Source organism: Saccopteryx leptura, chromosome 6, assembly GCF_036850995.1.
Source record: "Saccopteryx leptura isolate mSacLep1 chromosome 6, mSacLep1_pri_phased_curated, whole genome shotgun sequence".
Taxonomy (NCBI): domain Eukaryota; kingdom Metazoa; phylum Chordata; class Mammalia; order Chiroptera; family Emballonuridae; genus Saccopteryx; species Saccopteryx leptura.
In genome coordinates this window covers 178,934,353-178,955,426 of record NC_089508.1, presented here as the reverse complement: position 1 = coordinate 178,955,426, position 21,074 = coordinate 178,934,353, and the positions used below count along the sequence as shown (strand labels likewise).

General features: G+C 40.5%; 1 protein-coding gene across 8 annotated transcripts in view; it reads left to right on the top strand.

The window, feature by feature from the left end:
* EBF1 (EBF transcription factor 1) overlaps positions 1–21,074 on the top strand; it is a 394,807-nt gene that overhangs the window by 8,834 nt on the left and 364,899 nt on the right. For all 8 annotated transcript variants that reach the window (XM_066341923.1, XM_066341929.1, XM_066341924.1 and 5 more), the window contains exons 5-6: positions 5,309–5,382; positions 15,282–15,350. In XM_066341923.1, coding sequence (XP_066198020.1) covers positions 5,309–5,382; positions 15,282–15,350 — 143 coding nt within the window. The remainder of the gene's footprint in view (positions 1–5,308; positions 5,383–15,281; positions 15,351–21,074) is intronic.

Below are 21,074 nucleotides of genomic sequence, written 5' to 3'. Positions count from 1 at the left end.
CTGCAACTTTCCTAATTCAGCCCTGAAAACAGTCTGCTTAGCTGCTGAGCTGAAATTACATCTTTGTCATTCGTTCACCAGTAGCCAAGCTGCTAATTGAAGCAAAAATAATTTAAAAAAAAATTTTATCCCACTATTAATGTTGGATTGCTGTTTGACACAATTGTTTATGAAATGTCAGATTTGTAGTGTTTTCTTTGGCACAGGATAATTTCTAACTAGGGCTCCTTCACCTTCTGGAAATTTCTAGGATTACATTAGCTAGAACTTTTTTTTTCAATGACAGGCAGTGGAGCTTGGTAGTCGAATGTAATGATTAATACACAGTATGCTGATAGTCTAGCTGTTTGTATTATTTTTTTGATTAGTTTCAATTCTTGGTAATTTGCTACCAAAGCCTTGTTGACAGTTTGTATTTAGGGGATGCTTCACTTCTGGTTGAATGAGGTACTTTGTACATTCATGAACTGATTTTTTTCCCCCAATGAACTAATTCTTTAAAGTGACACATTTAGGTTTGGCCTTTTATTTTGTATGTGGAAGAAAGAGTAACATATTTTAAAGGCTACTCTTTCTGGTTTAAATGAAAAATTAGGCATTTTTTGTTAGTTATAGATACCTTTTCTTTCTCTTTTTCTTTCCTTTTTCCTTTTTGTCTTCCTAAGCTAATGATGACAAGTCTCCTATTGTTTGGTTGTAAAACAAAAAGGCTAATGAAAACATTTTGTCTCTAAAACCCTTGTGGATTTTGATAAACCAAAGTCACAATAGTCTCCTCTCCCCTTCTCCCTTTTGGCAAGGGACACAAAGAGTTAAAACTATTAGAAAAGTAAACAAAGAAAGCCATGCTTAATTCTCTGTATTTCCTTTGGCATCCCATTGAAGTGTGATCCTGGTGTGCGTTCACCGTCTATTTTCTGTTTTACTGTGTGGTCTTGATCCACAGTAAGTTTCGGTTAACTTTTAAAAACCCAGTGATATCTTAGAAAAGCAGGGATGGACCGCATTTCACAAGATGCCTTCTAAAACAGTGTCAGCCAAGGCAGATTTTCACTATTGATTGATTGATTTCTTTTCAAAGGGCTATCGGTTAATTTACAATTGGGCATTTGAGATTGATGGCATTTTATCCTCTCACTATAAACCTTCTGCATAATTGCATAAAGATGTGAAAGTTTAATAATTCTTATTGTTTTTTTTGTTGTTGTTGTTAATTATAAAACATTATTTTGGAAAAAGCCTTTCGATCTGAAAGTTAATAGGAATATTACAAATAAGTGCATATTTTCTTTCTGCTTCACAGAGGAAGGCATTAAGAAAAGGGAGGCTGCTAGTATATCAGAAAAATAAATCTGCTCCAAACATGTCAAGTTTGGACAACTTGTTTTTCAATTTCGCCAGGTTTTTAGAGTTGAGATGAAGTTAACTCTGTTTATTTTTTTACTTTTCTTCCTGAACAAGCATTCCTGCCACCTTAAGGCATTTATTTGCCATTGGCAGAATAATGTAAACATTGTTTTCTGCCTGATATTGTGTTTTTGTTGTTGTTGTTGTTGCTTAGGTTAAAACTGCAACTTGCTTTATACCATCCACTCACTTCTTTAAATAAATATTTTCTATGCTTTCTCTTCTCTTCCCACCCATCTCTCTAACAGGCCTCTCATCCTTACTCCTGATAAACACATTGATTTATTTAAATCACTGTTGTCTTTGTTGCTCTCGAAGCGGACTACCTTCCTCACAGGGAACAGACGCATAATTTACTATGGAGGATGAAAATAAGCCTTCTTCTTGGTTTTCCATTGTTTGGGCCCTCAACCAGCTGTCTATTAAAATGGTTTCACTTAAAATAGTCAATGCTGTTTATATGCTCCTGTGATCTCCCAGCTGATCCAACCCCAATGAGCTTTGTTCACACCCCACAGAGGCACATATTTAAATTAAGAAGAAAAGCAGGAACTTCTTTCTATGTTGGTGTTAAAGGATTCCTTTCCCTTTAGGCTTAAAGTCTGGGTGTGCTGAACTGTGAACCCATCTCTGCGTGTGTAGTAACTGTAGATGGTAGAGAGTTGATGTGTGCTATCCTTTGGGTGCGTAAGCTGGAGGGTGAACTTGGTGGCATTTTTAAAAGTCTGTCTTGTTGTTGAGACTCTGCATTTGAGAGATACATTAAAATGAATTTATGCATTACATATTTCCCTGTAATGGAGCTCATTTGATCATTGATTGCCTGGCTCATACCTTTTACATGATTTTATGTGTGTGTGTGTGTGTGTGTGTGTGTGTGCGCGTGTGTCTTAACAAGCTTTTTTAAAGCCACAAAGACTGCTTTAGGTGAGGTTGGAGATGAATCTGTCTTTGAGTTCCACTCCATAGCTGACCCTGTTACACTGAGGTTCCAGTTGACTCTGTTCAAAGGATTGTAGTTGTTACTCATAGGACAGTGAAAAGACTCCCTGTTTCACTTCTATTTCAGAAGTCACAGAAGCAGCAAGCACTTCTTTTTCTGCATGTAGGTGCTGAAAAATATTGTTCTGTTGAGACCGTATGGAAAGGGACAGCAGAAACTTCACGCTTCCTTTCTCCTCAGTTCCTGACTATTTCTGAGCAAATCCAAACTCATGCTTTCATTTTTCTGGGCTTGACTCAGAGAAAGATTCTCCATTTTGGCCTCTGTTGCCAGAGGCGAAGTGGCAGTTTGGCATTCGGTAGGGAGATGTGTTACAGAGGTCCGGGGCCTTCAGCGAATGATGTTCCGTCATGGATAAAAATATGGGGTTCCTGGGAATTCATGGATTATTGACTGTTTGGGGTGTTACATCCATTTTTGCAGCATGGGCCCACTGATTTTAATGAAACTGGAAGATTCAGTAAAAATACTACATGTCATTTAGATATAAAACAAGAAGGTCTGTTGTAACTGATATTTCCACCTCCCCCCAAAGAATCAAACTTTTTTTCTTTCTTTTTTTACCAGGAGGGAAAACCCCACCAATACCTGTGAACTTATTTACCAAGTTACTTCTATTAGTTTAGCATTGACAAAAAACTAAAGTTGAAACAGAGGTTATCGGGGATATTAAGAGAACATACGAAACGTGTAGTGATAATAGGACTTCACAGAAATGGGTGATTAGCATATTTTAGCACCATGTATGAGATCTAATCAGTTATTGACAGTGTTTCTTTGGTTTTCCAGCAGTGATTGTAGTAAATAAAGCTGGCAGATAAAAATTCTGCTTTCCAGAATGTTTTCGATTCACTGAATGCATTTTTCTTGGGTAAAGCAACTTCTTGGGTGTTTGAAAAGGTCCTTTAAGAATACAGAAAGGGATCATCAATGCATGCCATTAGCTAGAGGATAAAAATGTGAGGGACAGTGTACCATTAACAAAACCTAGATCGTCTCCCTAGAAGATGGTTATGAGTTACATAAGGTGCTGAAGTCTGGCTGATGATCTCTGGTGGGCGACAGGCACTACCTTAACCAAGTGGTTAGAGTTTACTGCCAGTAGTGGAACTAGATGACAGTGACATTCGATACCCTGAGAACTGAGCGCCACATTCTGTGGTATTCTGGCTCTGAATTGTACAACTTCAGTCTAAATCTGAGGAAACATCAGACAAACCCAAACTGAGGCTATTCTACACAAGATCTGGCCTGTATTCTTCAACAATGTCAGTGTCATGAAATGCAAAGACTCAGGAATATTCTATATTGGAGACATACAGCTGAATGCAATGATTGGTACTAGATTTTTTTTTCTCTCTAAGGATATTATTGATAATTGGTGAATCTCAACAAAGTCTGTAGATTAGATTACTGTATTGTATCAATGTTAATTTTCTGATTCAGATAATTGTACTGTGGTTATGTAAGAGAATTCCTTGCTTTAAGGAAATACATGTTGAAGTATTTAGGGTATGTCTGCAATTTACTAATAGATGGTTCAGGGAAAAGTGGAGGGAAAAGAATAAGACCTTTAGTAAAATGTAAACATTTGATGAGTCTGAGTAAAGAGCATCTTTGACTTCTATATTTTTGCAACTTTTCTGTAAGTCTAAACTATGTCAAAGTAAACCCTTAAACTGAGAGTTAACCTTAAAAATAATTTTGATGGGTTAATGGTAGGGAAATGTTTTCTTTTTATGCAGGTACGTTTTGTTCTTTTTTACTTTATTGCTATTTTTGTTTTGTAATGGAGCTAGATATCTTAACCAGAGCATGTGCAAGGGTCCCCACACAAGGTGTCTTAAGCTCTCATCATTTACAGGTTCTAAAAGTCCCAGGTTCATAAACAAAGCACATTAGCACCCACTACAAGTTAGTTACTGTAGCATCTGTACGTACTAAATGAGGATAGTCTCTGGTTAATTTAAGTAGTTTTATCACCAAGCAGTTGAGGGTTATGTGAATGTGTGAAAGTAATTTTATTAACAATCTGAAGCTATGTTATGTTAGTATTATGCAGTAATACAGTGTTGAGTTAGTTAAGATGTATCCCGATGCAGAGCGCTGCTCTACCAATAGCAGCGAGTTTTCCTTTGGCTCAGATGTAGATCTTCCAGGAAGCTGAGGTCTCAGGGAAACTTCCTAGTGATCTTAAGTGAAATGTTTGTACACACATTACTAAAAGCAGACAGAAACATCTTGGCTGGTGAGGTGGTTTGGGACTCCAGATTTTGAGAGTCAGATGTAATTCTTCTTAGTTTAGGGAGATGACTATATGACTTCAGCCCACACATATGCTGGCGAGCATTACTGTTTGGGTGGGTGTACACCCTGGAGAGCACATGTTTTCAGCCTGTTGGTGGGGAGAATGGTTTTCCCTGATTGATGAGTCATCTCAGAGGGGACAATGAGTGTATGGTCTTGCAGCTTATATCCCCACTTGTTTTCTGTTGCTCACCTCTAGACTACTACATGTTGGGGATGGAAGTAGTAAAGTGAGCTGGCAAATACATTCAGATCGTGTACTTTTCTCTTTTTTAAATCAATAGTATTTCAATCTGCTTAACTGGCTAGTTTTCCCCTCATCATTGATTAGATTTCTCTTTATTCTGAATTGAGAGAATTGTGGTTGTCTTGATGACAGACTGGTGATTGACAGACTAGAGAGGAACGTAGCCCCTTCCACTCAGTTTCGGTTGATCCTTACCAAAGTCTCTTGTTATAATCAGCCCAGGGAGCCTCTGGGCTCCTGAAAGCTAACTGGCCCGCAGCAGTGGTGAAGTGGTCGAGAGCTCGCCGTGATAGTTCTCTGCAACTTGGTTTCATTCTTAGCTCAAATTCTGCCTTTGTTTACAGGCCATAGTGTATGAAGGCCAAGACAAGAACCCAGAAATGTGCCGAGTCTTGCTCACCCACGAGATTATGTGCAGGTAAGAAATACCTGGTTCTCTCCCTTTAATTTAGCAAAGAGAAGATGAATTTGTATCTCAGATCCAGGTGAACTCAGGTTTATATCGGAGGACCCACTTATTTTTCTTCTATTAGACAATCTAAAACGAGCTGTTAGATATGAGTATTTGGTCCTAAATTGTCAGGCATCAGAGTGGTTTTCAATTATTTATTGGAGTCCATCCTGTAAGATGTACATTTCCATTTTGATATCACACTGTTAATGGGCATGAAGCAGTACCCTCCCCTTCTTCCTTTCAATTGAATAAAATACAATATAACCCTTTTAGTGTTAATATATGCGCTCAACTGCATTGCTTGTAAAATGAGTAAGAGTTCTATTAATGTCAGCAGAAGCCTCTGTTTGATAAGACTTAAGGTATGGTTCCTCTTTTTAATTCTCTCACTTAAAAATATGATGTCCACACATAGACAGCATTCCTGTTTAAGTTGAGTGTGGATTTTCTTTGACCCCCCGCCCCCGCCCCTTGATTCTGATCTCTTAAGCTTAGTTACTCTGTATCTAACTATAAGAATGTAGCTAATATTTCTCAGGGGTAGTGAGCTTTTGGAAGGATAGCAAAGATGGGTCCCGGAAAGGTATAAAAATCATGCCATCTGCAAATGAGCGTATTTATTTTTACCCGCTGTCACACTGAACCTACTAGCTACTACGTTTGAAAATAGGCACATGGACCACATTCAGTTCCATGGTCTCAGCCAGTCCTCCACATGTGGGAAAGTAGGCCAGAGAACACCTTGTAGCTTGCAGTTTAGGATTCTTATTCTTCATAAAATAACACTGTTACTTTGCTCCTGATATATGCTGAGTAATTGGATAAAGCATGAAGATGCCACTATGCATCAGAGCAAGGCTACTAATTGCTTTGTTAGTCACGCAGGCTCTCCCTTGCACAAAGCGTGCTTGGCTCCTCTTCTGATTATTATTGACCAGTCCCGTTAGGGGTGCAGCATGGTGGGCTTTATTTGCTGCTCATGGACTTGTGGGACGATCAGTCTTAAAAATCTACAGGTAGCAATAAAATAGAATGGGCTGAGTGTGTTTCCTTACTGAAATCCCAAATATTCCTTCCTTATCTAGAATAATGTATCTAAAAATTTTTTTTTCTTAGAAAAGAAACCATACTTTTAATATATTAATCTAAAATATACAGGAGTTTCACAAGTTTTCGCTTCAGTGATTTGTAAAACTTGTTAATTATTTAAAAACAGGTTGCTCTTTAACTCTAAAGCAGTAGCAAAATCCAAAAATATGGTCATAGATTTCTCAGAAGATATTAGGCAAAAATTAATGTTACACTGTATACAGCAATTGTATGATTAAAGCTGATTGGCACTTTTCAGAATTAAATGAATGCTTAGAAAAAGCATTAAAACATGACCACCTTTGTAGTACTATTTTTTTTCTGACTAGATTTTAGAGTCCCACAATTAGCATGTCATTAGAATGAATTTTCAATATTCTCTTTCATATGAGTCTAGCAAAATAGGAGACAGACAGGAAGATGGATCTCAACCAATAGTACAACTAATACCTATATATTATAGATTTGCATCTCATATCTGTGCATGTTTGGGTTCTGCAAGGAATAATTCTGTTCTTGAAATACTTAAAGATATATTATGCCTTTCACACACAAGCCTACCCTCTATTAATGCAGTTTATATTTTTCTTGTTCTTAAAATGCATTGGTCCAAAGTACTTTATTATGCTGGTTGCTATGCTTTACTGCTGATGTTCTTTCTATTTTTCAGAAACATAAAAATAGCAAAAATAAAAATCTCAAGCCACTGAAGGCAAATGATGATGTTTGTACTGCATGGCTGAGAGGGAAAAGCCATATTCAAAATGTCATCCTGTTAATGTTACAGATTACGGTTTTCCTGGCTGCCTATAGATGTGTAAGGGGTACTGTTTGTTTACCAGGCCGCCATGACCCTATTACACAAACCTGTCATCTATTGTGTGGCTAACAGTCTTTTAAATTGCAAATCTGATGCTCTTTAGGGGGCTTTAGGAAAAAAAATCTCACTTTACACACCATCCTATTTCTCTTGATTTCTTGCCTGTTGTAAGTGGAAGTTGGGATGTGCTGAATTTGCACCAGGGGTGCAAATGCAGGCTCAATTATAAGCATAAAATTAGAGTCTGTTCACCATTAATCAGCCTGGCTAATTGCTATGCACCACCATTAGCCATATGGTGTGAAAGACAGCTTGCTCTCCCCAAGATGAAATTTCTTCATTGCAGACATGAAATAGTGAGGGCCCTGGATTTTAAAATAGCGTGTTTTAGATATTTAATTTCTAAACAACTTTCTGCCATGCTTTCTATCAAGGCTAACGGCACAATAAAACTTTGTGCTTGTGTCACAAAAGCTGTGTATTTATGGTACGTTGGGGCGATAGTAAAGGAGACACAGAGAATTTACATCGACAGGAAAAGGCTTGGGATGACTCTGTTTTGTTGCAGGAAAAGGATAAAAAAAGGGAAGAAAGAGAGAAAAAAGAAAAGAAGGAAGTTGTGTCTCCGGTGGTTGCACATTTTAAGAAACTCATTTTGTTCTGTTGTGAGGATGACCCCAGGGCATGAGCCTACTGACGGACTTGCCACCATTGGCTTATAATTATCGCCACTCTTTGAGACAAAACCTCTTTGACTTGGTGGCAGAGAGCACTTTTGGTGGAATTCTGAGAGAATGTCTGCATTTTTAGTAAATTGGAATCTATCATTACATTTTGCTGATACCTGGTGTTAAGGTCTTAAAATAATATGGACCCGTACAGGATTTTTTTTTTTTTTAAGTGGGAGTCCATAAGGGATTTGGCTATAAGTGCATCTCAACATCCTATGTTTAAGTGTGAATAGAAAGTAGGAGCCCTGCTTGTTAGATGAACCCAACTCCCACACTCCCAGGCAGGCTGGAGCAGATGTTCTCTCTCTCTAGAGCACAGGACAGTTGCAGGGTTAGCCTCTCCCTTGACCTGGCCTCTTCTACCTTCCTCTATGCCCGGCTTATTCTGATGTTTGTCCTTCTGATCCCCACTTTGGCATAGCTGCTTCAGGAAAGCGTCCCTGGCCCTTGTTCTGAATGGTATCCCTGTGCTAGGCATTGCCAGTCTACCCCGTGCTTCTCTTGCACAGCACTCTCTGCACATGTCACTATGGGTCCACATCCCGTCTTCCTTGCTGGACTAAGAGCTTGAAGGCAGGGAAGGCACTCAGTTTTCCTGTGTGCTTCAGCGGGTCCATGTGTGAAGTGGGGGAAAAGTCTTATAGGGAGTTGTTAAGGTTAGATGCTATAATCCCCATAAAGGCTCATCATGGTGTCCGGCACATGGCAGATACCGAATGTCTATTGTTGTTATTTACAGTAGTAGCGGTAGTATTAGTATTAATAGGAATAGAAGCAGAAGTAGTAGCCACTATGGCAGCAGTGTCCAGTGTCTAGCTAGGTATGTGGCCCATAGTTGTTCAGAGCGAAGGCTTGACAAGAGAACTTCAAAAGGAGTGAAGTGTCTACCGAAGCATTTACGTATTTTATTCCAGGTGTGGTGGTTAAGGGGATTTTTTCATTCATTCTTTCAACGCGTATAGTGTGCAAAGCACTGTGGGATACTGAGCCCAACAGAACTGAGCCCTGCAGCAGGAGAGTGGACAGATCAGATGAGACCTGTAGGCAGATAACTGGGCTACTATAGAAAGGGTTGCCTGGGGTGAGAGCTCAGGCAAAGGACTGTAGCTGTTGAGAGAGGGCAGGACATTCTTGTGGGCAGGTGGGAGCCACAGGAATGGGGAGGAGAATGAGAGAGGGCAGGGATTTTAGAGGATGCATGAAGTGTTCAGGCCCATGTGTCAGTGGTCCAGGTAGGACTTCTCTATAGAGAGGTCTGCGGGTGGGTGGACCTATGGCCTGGAGCAGGGAAGAGAGTTGGGGTGGAAATCCACCAACTTCAGAGGTCTTTTCCCAAAGATGAGGGTCAAAGCTATGGGCTTACAAGGGATTTGACAAAGGTACGAGAAGAAAGAGAAGAGCCTTGGATACATTCTTGGGCAATAATCACATGTAGTGAGGAGGGAGGGTGTGCCGAAGATTAGAGAAAAGGACCTTGAGCAGAACAGGGCATAGAAATAAAAGGTGGGTGTTTCAAAGACAGGCGCTGTCATGCAAATACTAGGGGGATGGACACGAAGGCTGAGAAAAGCAGCTAAAGGTCACAGGTGAACGAAGCCAGTTTTTATGGGGGTGCAAGCAGTGATGGAGACTCTGGCAAGGAGAAAGTTGGACAGCAAAGAAACTAACTTAAAAAAGGAGTAGCAAGTCTTTTTTTTTTTTTTTTTAAGACAATGGGAAAACTTGACAATATATATAAACTAAGGGAAAGAATAAACTTATTCTTACCACTATTAATCATACTCTTCAGATAATTTCATTATCTTATTCTACAGCCACTTTGGCTGAACGGGGAAGATATTTTAGTTTTTATTGTGGAGCGTGGAGAGTGGTAGGGTGCTTTTCTCCAGGTGAGAGAGCCTCGGCTCATTGGAAGAAGCTGCGTGTGCCTAAGGTGAGGATCTGCAGGTCCCACGACCAGAAAACATCTAGCTGTTTCTTGCCCTGATTTATGGAGCTGCATGTCAGCTCACTGGAGACAGGCCACCTGTGTCAGGCTGCTGAAGAAGAGGCTGATAAGTTTGCCTTTCCCTGGGTGTGCAGGATTGTCTGGGAGATGCATGGGCCCGCTGGGAAAAGAGCTGCTGCTTTGAGCCCACAGTGTACTTATTCTAACAGGAGCTGAGTACCCACTCCTGTGATGGGCTGCATCGGTCTCCTGCCACTTGCAGGTTGAGAAGGTATATGAAAGAGTGGGAGTCTTGCCCTGTGACAAAGCAGATTCGGAAACTCTTAAGTCCTTGATAGATACCTGCTTTAGGGAGCTAATACCAGGTCTGTGCCTGGTACAGTGCCAGAGACACAAGTAGGAGCATAAGAAACACCTCTCTGAATAGATGAAGACCCATCAATCACCCAGTAATGAGGACATAATTATCACTGTGAGCTCTTTCATTGCCACGGGAACTTTGCCTTTGAAATGCTTTTGCGTCTGCTGTCCCGAGTACTGTATTGTTTCACTCTCAGTTCTCTTCTGCCTTAAACACCAGTGAAGCTGTTTCCTTTTCAGCGGTCCTTGGTTAATGCCTGTCTTGTGTATGGTGGAGGTTGGTGCCCACCTTTCTGGGTCTGTATGAGTTCAGTGGAAGAAATTAGGGGCAGTTCAACTCAGAGCATGGAGGACTTAAGTGGGCAGGAAACACTGTCACGGGAAGGACAGGTCTTTGGTCTGCTTCACCCTGGGGCTAGAACTAGGGAACCACAGGGGGATAGATGTCAGCTTGGTCCAAGGGAAGCCCTTCCTTCTCCCACTGACAGTTGATTTTTAGTTTTTCAATAGGAAGGTAATAATGCAATACAAAGCCGAAGACTAAAGATGTATTTAAATACAATATATACCCTCCATTCTTCCCCTCTCTTATTCCACGCCCTATGGGTTATGGCTTTGAAGTTTCTATTCATTTATTAAAAATTTTTTCCCCCAAGTGCCTAGAGTGTACCTGTCTCTGTTCTAGTCACTGGGGATATAAAGGTAAATAAAAAAGTCTTGCCCTGGCTGGTTGGCTCAGTGGTAGAGCGTCGGCCTGGTGTGCAGGAGTCCCAGGTTTGATTCCTGGCCAGGGCACACAGGAGAAGTGCCCATCTGCTTCTCCACCCCTCCCCCTCTCCTTCCTCTCTGTCTCTCTCTTCCTCTCCCGCAGCCAAGGCTCCATTGGAGCAAAGTTGGCTGGGCACTGAGGATGGCTCTATGGCCTCTGCCTCAGGCGCTAGAATGGCTCTGGTTGCAACAGAGCAGTGCCCCAGAGGGGCAGAACATCGCCCCCTGGTGCGCGTGCCGGGTGGATCCCGGTCGGGCGCATGCGGGATTCTGTCTGACTACCTCTCCATTTCCAACTTCAGAAAAATACAAAAAAAAAAAAAAAAAAATCTTAAGCTGCTGTCCTTGTGGGGTTTAGGTTCTAGTGTGAGAGTCAGACAATGAAAAAGAAGACCAGCATGAAGTATAATGTGGCGAGGCTCAGGAAGAAAAGTGAAACAGGTTAAGGGGCCGAGAGCTCCGGTGCTCGGGGTCCAGGCAGGCCTTCCTAAGGCAGTCACGTCGTGCAGAGATGCGTGAAGAGAGGCTGTGAGCCGTGCTTGTGACAAATCCTCCTATCCTCCCTCCCTCTCTTTCTCTCTCTCACATTTTTATCCCAGAAATAGGACCATACCATACATATTTTGCAACTTGGTTTTCTCCAATCACCACATAATGTAAACTTATTTTCATGGTCGTGAGTAAAAACCCACCTTCATTTATTTTTAATGCTGCGCAGAATTCCATATATACATATACCTGCATATACTGCATGTACACACACACACACATTTATTTAAAGTGGGCTCATGCCGTAGACACTTTTTGTCACCACCCCCGGTGCAGAGCGGAGCCCAAGTATCTCGCTTTGGGAATGCCGTGTGATGCAGTGACATGACCTGCGAGACAGGAACCTGTGGGCTATTTTCCACCCTTCAACTAAAGTTTTTTTTTTTTTTTAAATTTGTGTTAAGTGACCTCCAGCAGCCCCTTGATTCCGTTTTCTCTTTCGTTCATTCCCCTATTTTATTCCTATTCATTCTCTCTTTCCTTCTGCACTTCTGTTCTTCAAATCTGCCTGGTCCTTAGGGGCACAGCACGGGGTGGGGGTGGTTCTCATTTATGCTGTTCTTCAATTCCTCTGCCCTCTCTCAAAGGCATTTTTATTTTAAGGAGGTAGGGACAGTGCTTAAGTCAAAGGACCAATCTCTGGCCTAGTGTGGTACTCGCTTGGGGGAGGTGGTTAGCTGTATGAGTGAGGATGGAGGTGGGGAGGGAGACTACACTTCCCTTCATTATCAGCGTCTGCCCAGAGGGTCAGCTTGGTTTTCTTTGTCACCTTTCTATTTTTTGGATTGTATTTATCCCTTTCCCCCAATACATTCTATTCATTCTTAGAGTGAATCAATCAATCAATCCAATATTTGAGTTCTCTGTTCTAGGCCTTATGCTACTCTTTAGGTAAATAAAATTGACAATCTCTTCCTTTATGAAGGATACGGGGAAAGGGAAAGATAGCAACAAAAAAATTGACATAAATATATATGTAAGAATGGAGTTTGCATTGTGTCAAGTGCCCTGAAAGATAAAACCAGCAGAAACCTAACTTTGATTAAGGGCAGGTGTCGGGGCCAGCCCTGCAGGAAAGGGCCTAGAGGCTGAGTTCTGCAGGGGGACCAGGGACTGACTGACTAGGGAGGGGCCAGAGGAGACAGAGCAGGTGGGAGGCCTGCTTTGGCCTGGGCTGGGGGTCAGGCTGGACAGGACACATCAGAGAGATTGGAATTGGCCAGTGGGGCTGCAGACTGGGAAAGTGGAGGAGGTGACAGGAGATTGGGAGGTGGTGTGGCATCATGTCATGCCATAGATTCATTCTACATGCGATGGGAAGGCATTAAAAGGTCTCAGGCAGTGAAGTGACACAGTCCTATTAATACTTTGAAAAGATCACTCAGGCTGTTGCAGAGAGTAAAGAGTGAAGGCAGTGAGGCCAGGTGGGAGGCCATCGGACGAATCCAAAAAGACGCAAGTGGCTAGGACCGGGGGGGGGGGGGGTAGCAGAGGGAGGGAGGGAGAGAGTCAGACAAACTTGAGATGTAGATTCGACTCCACAACTTCCATTATAAAAGTTGGAGAGTCCCTGGCGAGCTTTAGTCTGGGCAGGACCTTGGTGAGGATGCCACCACTGGGGACTTGCACTGCCCACTCACTATTTTGAAAAAGAAATAGGTCTTCCAATCCATTGGTTTTCTCCCTGGGTAGAGGGGGTCTTGGGCTGTGTCGATGGGCTGCTTTCTGAGACTTGTTGCCTCTGCAGAGCACAGGGCAGCCTTGCTCAGATGTGGATGAGGAGGAGGAGGCCAAAGGAGGCAGGGGCCGGGAGTGACCATGACCCTGCCCTTCCTGGAGCGCCAGTAGGCTCAGTCTCGGAGCCCGTCTTTACACCCTTATTGCATTGACTCTGTACCCTCTCAATTAGAGGTGGGCACGACAATGGCTCCATGTTACAAATGAGGAAACTTAGACTCTGTGAGGGGGACTACCTTGCTCATGGTGACTTAGGGAGCTCTGTCCAACTCCAGAACCAGTGTTCTTAACCTCTATGCTCTTCTGCCCTTGAAATGTAGGAGTAGAGGATCAGCGTTCAGAGATGGAGTTGAGTTTTTAAATTATGTTTTGCATGCATCCCAACTACTGTAGTTCTCATTTCTTGTTCCTTCATGGGTCTCTCAATCATTGGGACACTTTGGACTTTCTTGCCCCTGAAATCAGCTTAACTCAGGCCTAGAGGACGTATTTCCCTCAGAATCAGAAAGGCAAAGGCTATATAGGTGATAGCGTGGTATTCAGTTGGGGCTTTGTTTGACAAGGGAGATGCAATTCTTACTCTTGCTTTCTGAACGTATGAGAGATAAACAGAATTAGCACCAAACTTGGAAGCTGATTCTCTTCTCAGGGATATAGTTACAGCCTGGAGAGAGAATTCCCAACTTTGGTGAAAGATGCCCTATGTAGGAACATATTTCTGGGTCCTGGAAGTGAAGTTCAATGTCTGGTTCTCTCCGCCACTCTACGATTCACTAAGTCGAGTGCGTGTGTGTTTACACACATGTGCCTGGGTAAGTGCGTATTATTTGTGGGGCCTGGTGTGTATAACCCTTAGATCACTTCCTCACCTCCTTGACTGATCAGATATGTGCTTTTCTAATGTGCCCCTGAATGCAGACTGCCCAGTGGATACATGTTTTTATTTGCAAATAAGTCTCAGATGGATAGCTTTCCATTGACCATGAATAACTTTAAAAAACTATCATTTTTTACCCTTTAGAAGCATCTCAGTTAAAAAAAAAAAGGTGACAGACATAAGGTCACAGCTGGGGTGGAATCTGATAGTGGGTGCTTTTTCTGCCCATGGCTGTTTTTCCTGACCTAACGAAGAGCTTCTACTGTCAGTGCTCTGCTAACCTTCAGATCAACTGTCCATAGTTTTTCCAGATCACTTACGCAGTGGCCAGCTCAGGGCCCCAAAGCCAGAGGACATGCAGATTTCTACTTCCCCTTATCTTGTTTCTTGTTTGTCTTAATTATTGTGTGAATATTTTTATTCTCAGTGCAGATGGTTCAAAAGCTAACCTGTAGAGCTTTTAGGATTCTGGAAAGCCTGTGGTTGAAGAAAATGTCTCCCATAAAAGAGAAAGGAGAAGAAAAAGGAATCCACTTAACACAAAATGACTGGAGGAGGAGAAATCACTCATACCTCATTATTGACACGTTCCACACAATTAGTGTGATCTTGAGGGAAGAACGTTTGAGCCACCCACAACCCTGACTGTTCTCATTGGGTAGATGTTATAATAATGCATTTCACAGGGAACTCTCCCAATGCTGCGGGCAGTGATAGGAAGACCCCATGTAAGGGCTGGCAGTCCTGGCTCCGGGAGAGTCTCCTTTTCTCTCTCCTCCTTTGTGCCAGGGAGAGGTTAAGCCTGGCCATTAACCCATAGGTGACCCAAATAGAATTTTCTGTCCCTGGGATCCGTTGATTGCCAGGTATGGCTTTGTGGTAATTCTAGCATTTGCAACCCAGCAATTTGAACCTTCTGTCTGCCTAAATGATGATTTTACCATGTAATGATTGTACTAAATCCTTTCGCTTTTGCTCCCCTAGCCGCTGTTGTGACAAGAAAAGCTGTGGCAACCGAAATGAGACTCCCTCAGATCCAGTGATAATTGACAGGTAGGGACCACTCTACTTTCACTGAATTCTTATTCCTCATTATAATGAAACACCTGCCTTGTGTTGCTCACGGGCGAGGGTTGGAAATGCATGTGGCCGAAATTTGCCTGTTGGTCATGACTTCATCTGCGCCGAGCTATTGCGATTCCTGGGAAAGCCATATGGAATGTTCTTTGGAGGCCCGTTTTCTTGCATTGCTCTGGTTTTGTGTCTGATTCACGCTCCTCAAGGAATATTTTCTTTTTTTTCCCTCTCTTGACTTTCTGTGGCTCAGTCCTCATGCTGTGCCAGGAAGCTTCAGAAATAAAATAATAATAGTTTGTGATTTATGAAATGTGGTTGGGTGCTTATAAATATTTAACTTTTATTTGAAAAATGTTTGAATCATTATCACTTTTAGCTACAGTAGTTCTGTTGGATGTAATCCATCTACATTTTAAGGTTTTATTTATGCATAAAAAAGCAGTTTTAAAGAGATCTGTGAACCAAGATTTTTCTACTGTTATTTCCTGGGTTTGATTGGAGCTCATACTGTATTGTAAGCTGATTAATTTACCCTGCTTGTCTTAATTATCATGTTTTTTTAAACAGATCTATATTACTAATCTGACATGACCAAGTAAATCACTGTAGAGCAATAAATCTGTTTTAGTTGTTTGGTGTGATTCCAAGTCAGTGTGTGCACATATTATACAAAGTCGCATTCCAAATATTCACTTTACATTTTAATTATTGAAATTCATTGTATGGGAACATGTATGATAAACCATTTGTTACATAGCACTACTCATTGCGAGTTAAATGGTCTGGAAGGTTTATAGATACTGTCAGTTGTCAGCCAAGAAAAGGGCTAGCACCCTCCACGCGCTGGGAGGGAGTCTTGCAAGGAAGACAGACTGACTCCCTCGTCAAAGAAACCTACAGCTGAACCAAAGTCCCTTTTGGAGTTTAGTGATGTTCATTTTTGACAAATGTGCCCCACCCCCTTACCTGTCTTCGCAATTCTTTATTTTTTAGGGACCTGCTTTATCATTTTTCAGTTACCCTGAAAAGTGTTTGCTTCTTCATCATTTATGAAAAAACATGGTTGGTTTTGCCTTCTGGGCTTCTTCAGGCTTCAGCCCAATTTTGATTGCCAAGCGGCTTTCTAAAGATTGCATTTCAACCAGATATTTTAATTAAATATCTCGCAACTAGTATTTACTAACAACATACACTTTTGCCTGATCAGTAATAACTATTAATATACCTGATTCAGAGTTAACCCAGGTAAATAATTACCATGTAGTGAGGATGTGGACCGCCTGTAGCTCATCTGTGAGAGCAGGCCTGCCATTCACATCAGATTTTTTCCCTCCCTGCAATGGGAGGGAAAATCTTCAAATAAGATAAAAAAAAAAGTATAATAATCTTTATGCTGTTTGTTTCATATTAAATATGCCTCTTTAAAATGCCACTTGTTATTGCAAGCGACTTTTCCTTACTCATCCATTCAAAAGGAAAGTGTTCTGATCAGAGGACCAGCCCAAACCGTCCCCCAAACTTTCGAAACGAGAAGCATTTTGTTCCCGTACACAGTTCCTTTTGGTTTAGATGATGACAAGAACCTTAGCTTGCCACCCTCAACAAAAACACTTTTTTTTTTTTTTTGCTTGTGAATGGGTTAAGCTTTTAAGTTCTTCGTTTGGTTTTAAGCCGTGACTCTGATATAGAAGGTTGATAGGACTGTGGTTTGAATAACATTTGATTTTGACCTGTTCCTGTGGGTTGCGATGGCATAAGAAACTTGACTCAGCAGCGCTGTAATTAGCCCGGCCCGTGTTTTTGAAACAGGATTGTGTTACCTGGATTGCATTAGTGTGGCTTCTATTGTTGCCGCTTTGCATCTGTCCCAGTAGGGTACTTAAAACCTTTTCTTGGCTGGGGTAGTTCAAACAATTTAGGCAAAATAAGTATGCACTTTATACTGTTGGTGGCTTTTGAGATATTATTCACGACATTTATCCCTTTTTATTTTTTATTTTTTTTTTTCCTTTTGGGTTTGACAAAGTAGAACACAGTGTGTAGCCAATGTTGGTCTCTGTAAAGAGAGGAGAATTTTAAAAACATCTGAAATCCAGTGCGTCTGCACAAGCCCCAACGTATGTTTTGTTTCCTGGTGGCGGCCACTGTCTCCCGTGAACTGTCTTTTTAAGCAGTGAAGCCAGCTGATATGCAAAACCTCATCGAGCTATTCTTATTTGCATCTGAGTTTTCAGAATTTATTTGTCCTCCAGTCTGCCAGTGGTTTTCAAAGCTCCAGTCTTGTCCATGCTGATATGTGACACTTCCATTTTTAACGATGAGAGAGAATAACAAGAAGAAAAGAACTTAGAGAGGGAAGGGCAAAATAGGAAAGATTTTTCAATTCTGTAACATTGCTGCAAAAGAAAAAAAAGATGGAGGCAACCGTGTTTGACTCTCATAGTTTCCAATTTGATTCTGTATTACTGATTGCATAATATCTGTGTAACATGCTTAGGGTTTGATTTGTTTTCAGATTTATGGCTGAGCATCCCTGAATATTTTGTAAAAATAGGTTACGGGACCTGCATTCAGTAGCAGTAGTAACTGTTTGTACAAGATGCGTACAATATGTAATTACAGAACTGAGGGTCTAGGTAATCGTTGTGCTAGTTTTAATACGCACTTACCTTTTGGGCACCAATAATTTTTAGCTCCTTTTGCTTGTCCTTCGGATGTTGGAAGAACACTGCTAAAATAAGACTTTTTAGCAGTGGTTATTCAGGAAAACTATTTATAGGGCAGAGAGAACCGGCTTTCTGGTCATACGGCAACAGTGCAGGGTAAGCTGTTTCTATGTTGCATTTTGGCTGTATTATTTGCTGCCAGTGATTTGGGGACACCAGCTTGGCATAGTCTATCCAAAAAACAAACAAACCCAAAACACATGGAATTAACAAAATCAGCAGTAGCACACTGTGATTTAGAAAATGGATTTCTACTTCATTGTTTTATACTAGCACGCAACAAAGTAAGAAAAATGACTCTTTTTACAATTGTGACAATTTGTCGAGTCACTTCCAAAAAGTTTGTTGGAAAATTCCTGCAAATGTAGGGACTGTGTGTGCATCTGGAGTAGACTGCCAGGTTATATTTCTGCCTGATGCCAAATGGCTTGATTAAAAATTATAAAACCCAGGCTGTGCCCAGTGATCCAGGTATTTGGGCTGCGTAGATATGGAAAAAGTCAACTGTATTATGTTTAATAGCTGATGACCAGGAACTAATAACAGCAAATTTCATTATTGTCGAGGTAAAGGGCTATGTGTAGTAATTATTGTTAAAGTAAAAAGCAAAAAATGACTTGCAGTTATTGAATTAAGGTGGAGATTGATTTAACATATTCACACAGTAACTCATATTTGAATTTAAAAGGTTTGCAATAAAATTCGTGTTTAGAAATTGAATAAATTGTAGTTTTATTACCACATTGGATATCCTTGTGTCCTAACCTTTTTCCTTGGAGTTATCTTAGTTCAATAAATAAAACCTCATTAGACTATTCCCATTTCAACGAGTTTATTAAATTTTGCAGGAGTAATTAGCATAAGCTGTGCTAATTTTTCTAGAAGACTAATGAGGGAGGTTCTTAATTAGGTTTACTTTGGTAGAATCAGAAAAGATGATAATGACAAAAGTCACATAGGGTAGTCTGAATTGGGAACCCAGTTTTTCTGAATCTATAAAAAATAGCTTCCATTTTCTAGGTGAAAACTTCTTTATAAATGCTTGAACTGAATATATAAAATGTGCAGAATGCTATTCTATATCTAGTTAGCGTCACCATCCATTCTCGATTTGCTTCACAGAACTCTTTATTTTCCTACCCTTGACTCACGAAACTCTTCTTTGAGCAATGACGTGGATGAATATAGATGGTCTTACAAAAAACATTTCTTTCTCCAAATTATGCTGTAGGATTCCTTCCACAAAGAGCCCTAAAGTTTCTTGCCCGATTTGTGGCACTTATTTCAGTGGAGCAGGACAGGGGTTGACTCAATATTTATTTGTTTGGTTTTTCAATTTAGGGTCAGTGTGACTGATGAATAGTTAGACCATGAAGTAAAGGAGAAAAATAAATGAGTCCAGTCCTTTATTAGCTTGTAATGTGGATGCATGCAACACACACACACACACACACACACACACACACACACACACACACACACTTCCCAACATGAGAAACCTAGCCTGTTTGGAATTACTATTCTTCTACTTAAGTGTCTCCTAAACAGAAAAAAAAAAAGCATATCTTTTTTCCCCCCAGTATTTTAAAAGGTCTTTCATATCTAGATCACTTTCATTTAGGTGGCATTAATTGGCTTTGTTTTATGATTCTTGGCTGCAATAGAATGTTCAGGAGTGAAAATATTAGAATGCTTCTCTTACCTGTTGATTTTACATGATATATATTATACGAGTAGAAAAGCTTAACCATGTCAGGGTTGTTCAAAAAAACAATTTTATTTAAGATCTATTCTTCATCTAAGAGATATAAATGCAATGATGTGACTTTTCAGAAAAGTACAATGTTATCTCATCACCAAGGTAATTTCTTGTTTAGTTGATCCCAATGTATTTATATAACATGCATGTTCATTTGTATAATAGGAAAGTAATAGTAAAACTTTAGAATTAGGATGTAATTGTGTGAGTTTTTCCCCCCCACTATTGAACGAGGTAGGGGGTGTGTTCTAATTCCTAAACTCAAAATCATAAGATTGTGAAGGCATCTGAGCCCTTCAACAATAAATGACTTCCTTCTTTTATCAACAAATATAAATCCCCAACTTTATTAACATTTTTTTTAATCTTCTGTAAAAATAAAGTCCTCCACTAACAGGAACATAAACATGTACTTTTATTGAAGTTGCAAAGGAGGCTTTTAAGACAGAGTTTCTTGGCTTAATTTCACTGACCTTTCAACTCTTAATATTTTGGTTTTTATCTAGTTTTTAGAAGGACCAACTCCTAAAGATAATTCCTCTGTAAAATAGAGAAATGACTGTCTGGTGCATGAAAAACCAGAAGTGTTCATGTATTTCTTAGAGAATAGACCTTTATACCACCTGATTTCCTAACCTTGACTGCTGGCTTAACATAAAAGGAGGAGGACTTCACCTTTTAAAATTGCTCCAGGCAGGATAATCGCTCTCCTCTTGGTTGGTTTGGGGGTTACATTTCTCCCCAAAGTGACACGCAAGTGTCGACACCGAGCATGAATTTACAGTTGTTTATTCACTGTAGTGTATTTAAACATTTGTTTTCTCAGTGGGGAATTCACATGCGATTATTAGGAATGAGACTTATGTGAGAGAGCATCATTCTAAATTTTATCACATATCAGATAATACCATTCTGAATATGAGATGAACCCTGTACATTTTTCTGCCGTTTGCTGCCGTGATAAGAAAATAACAAATACAATAAGCTAATAGCAGTCTGTATCCCATTTGCTATCAGCTATTCCCAAATATACAACCAGGATACATTAAAATGCACTTCAGATATGCTGACAATATATCATAATGCAAAGTAGTTTCACACGGCATAATACTACTGCAGACGCTGTATAATGAACAACAGTGGTTTTCCTGTAAAGGAAACAATGGCAGCAACTTCCAAGAAATATATTTAAGGGAGATTCAGAGAATCAGCCGT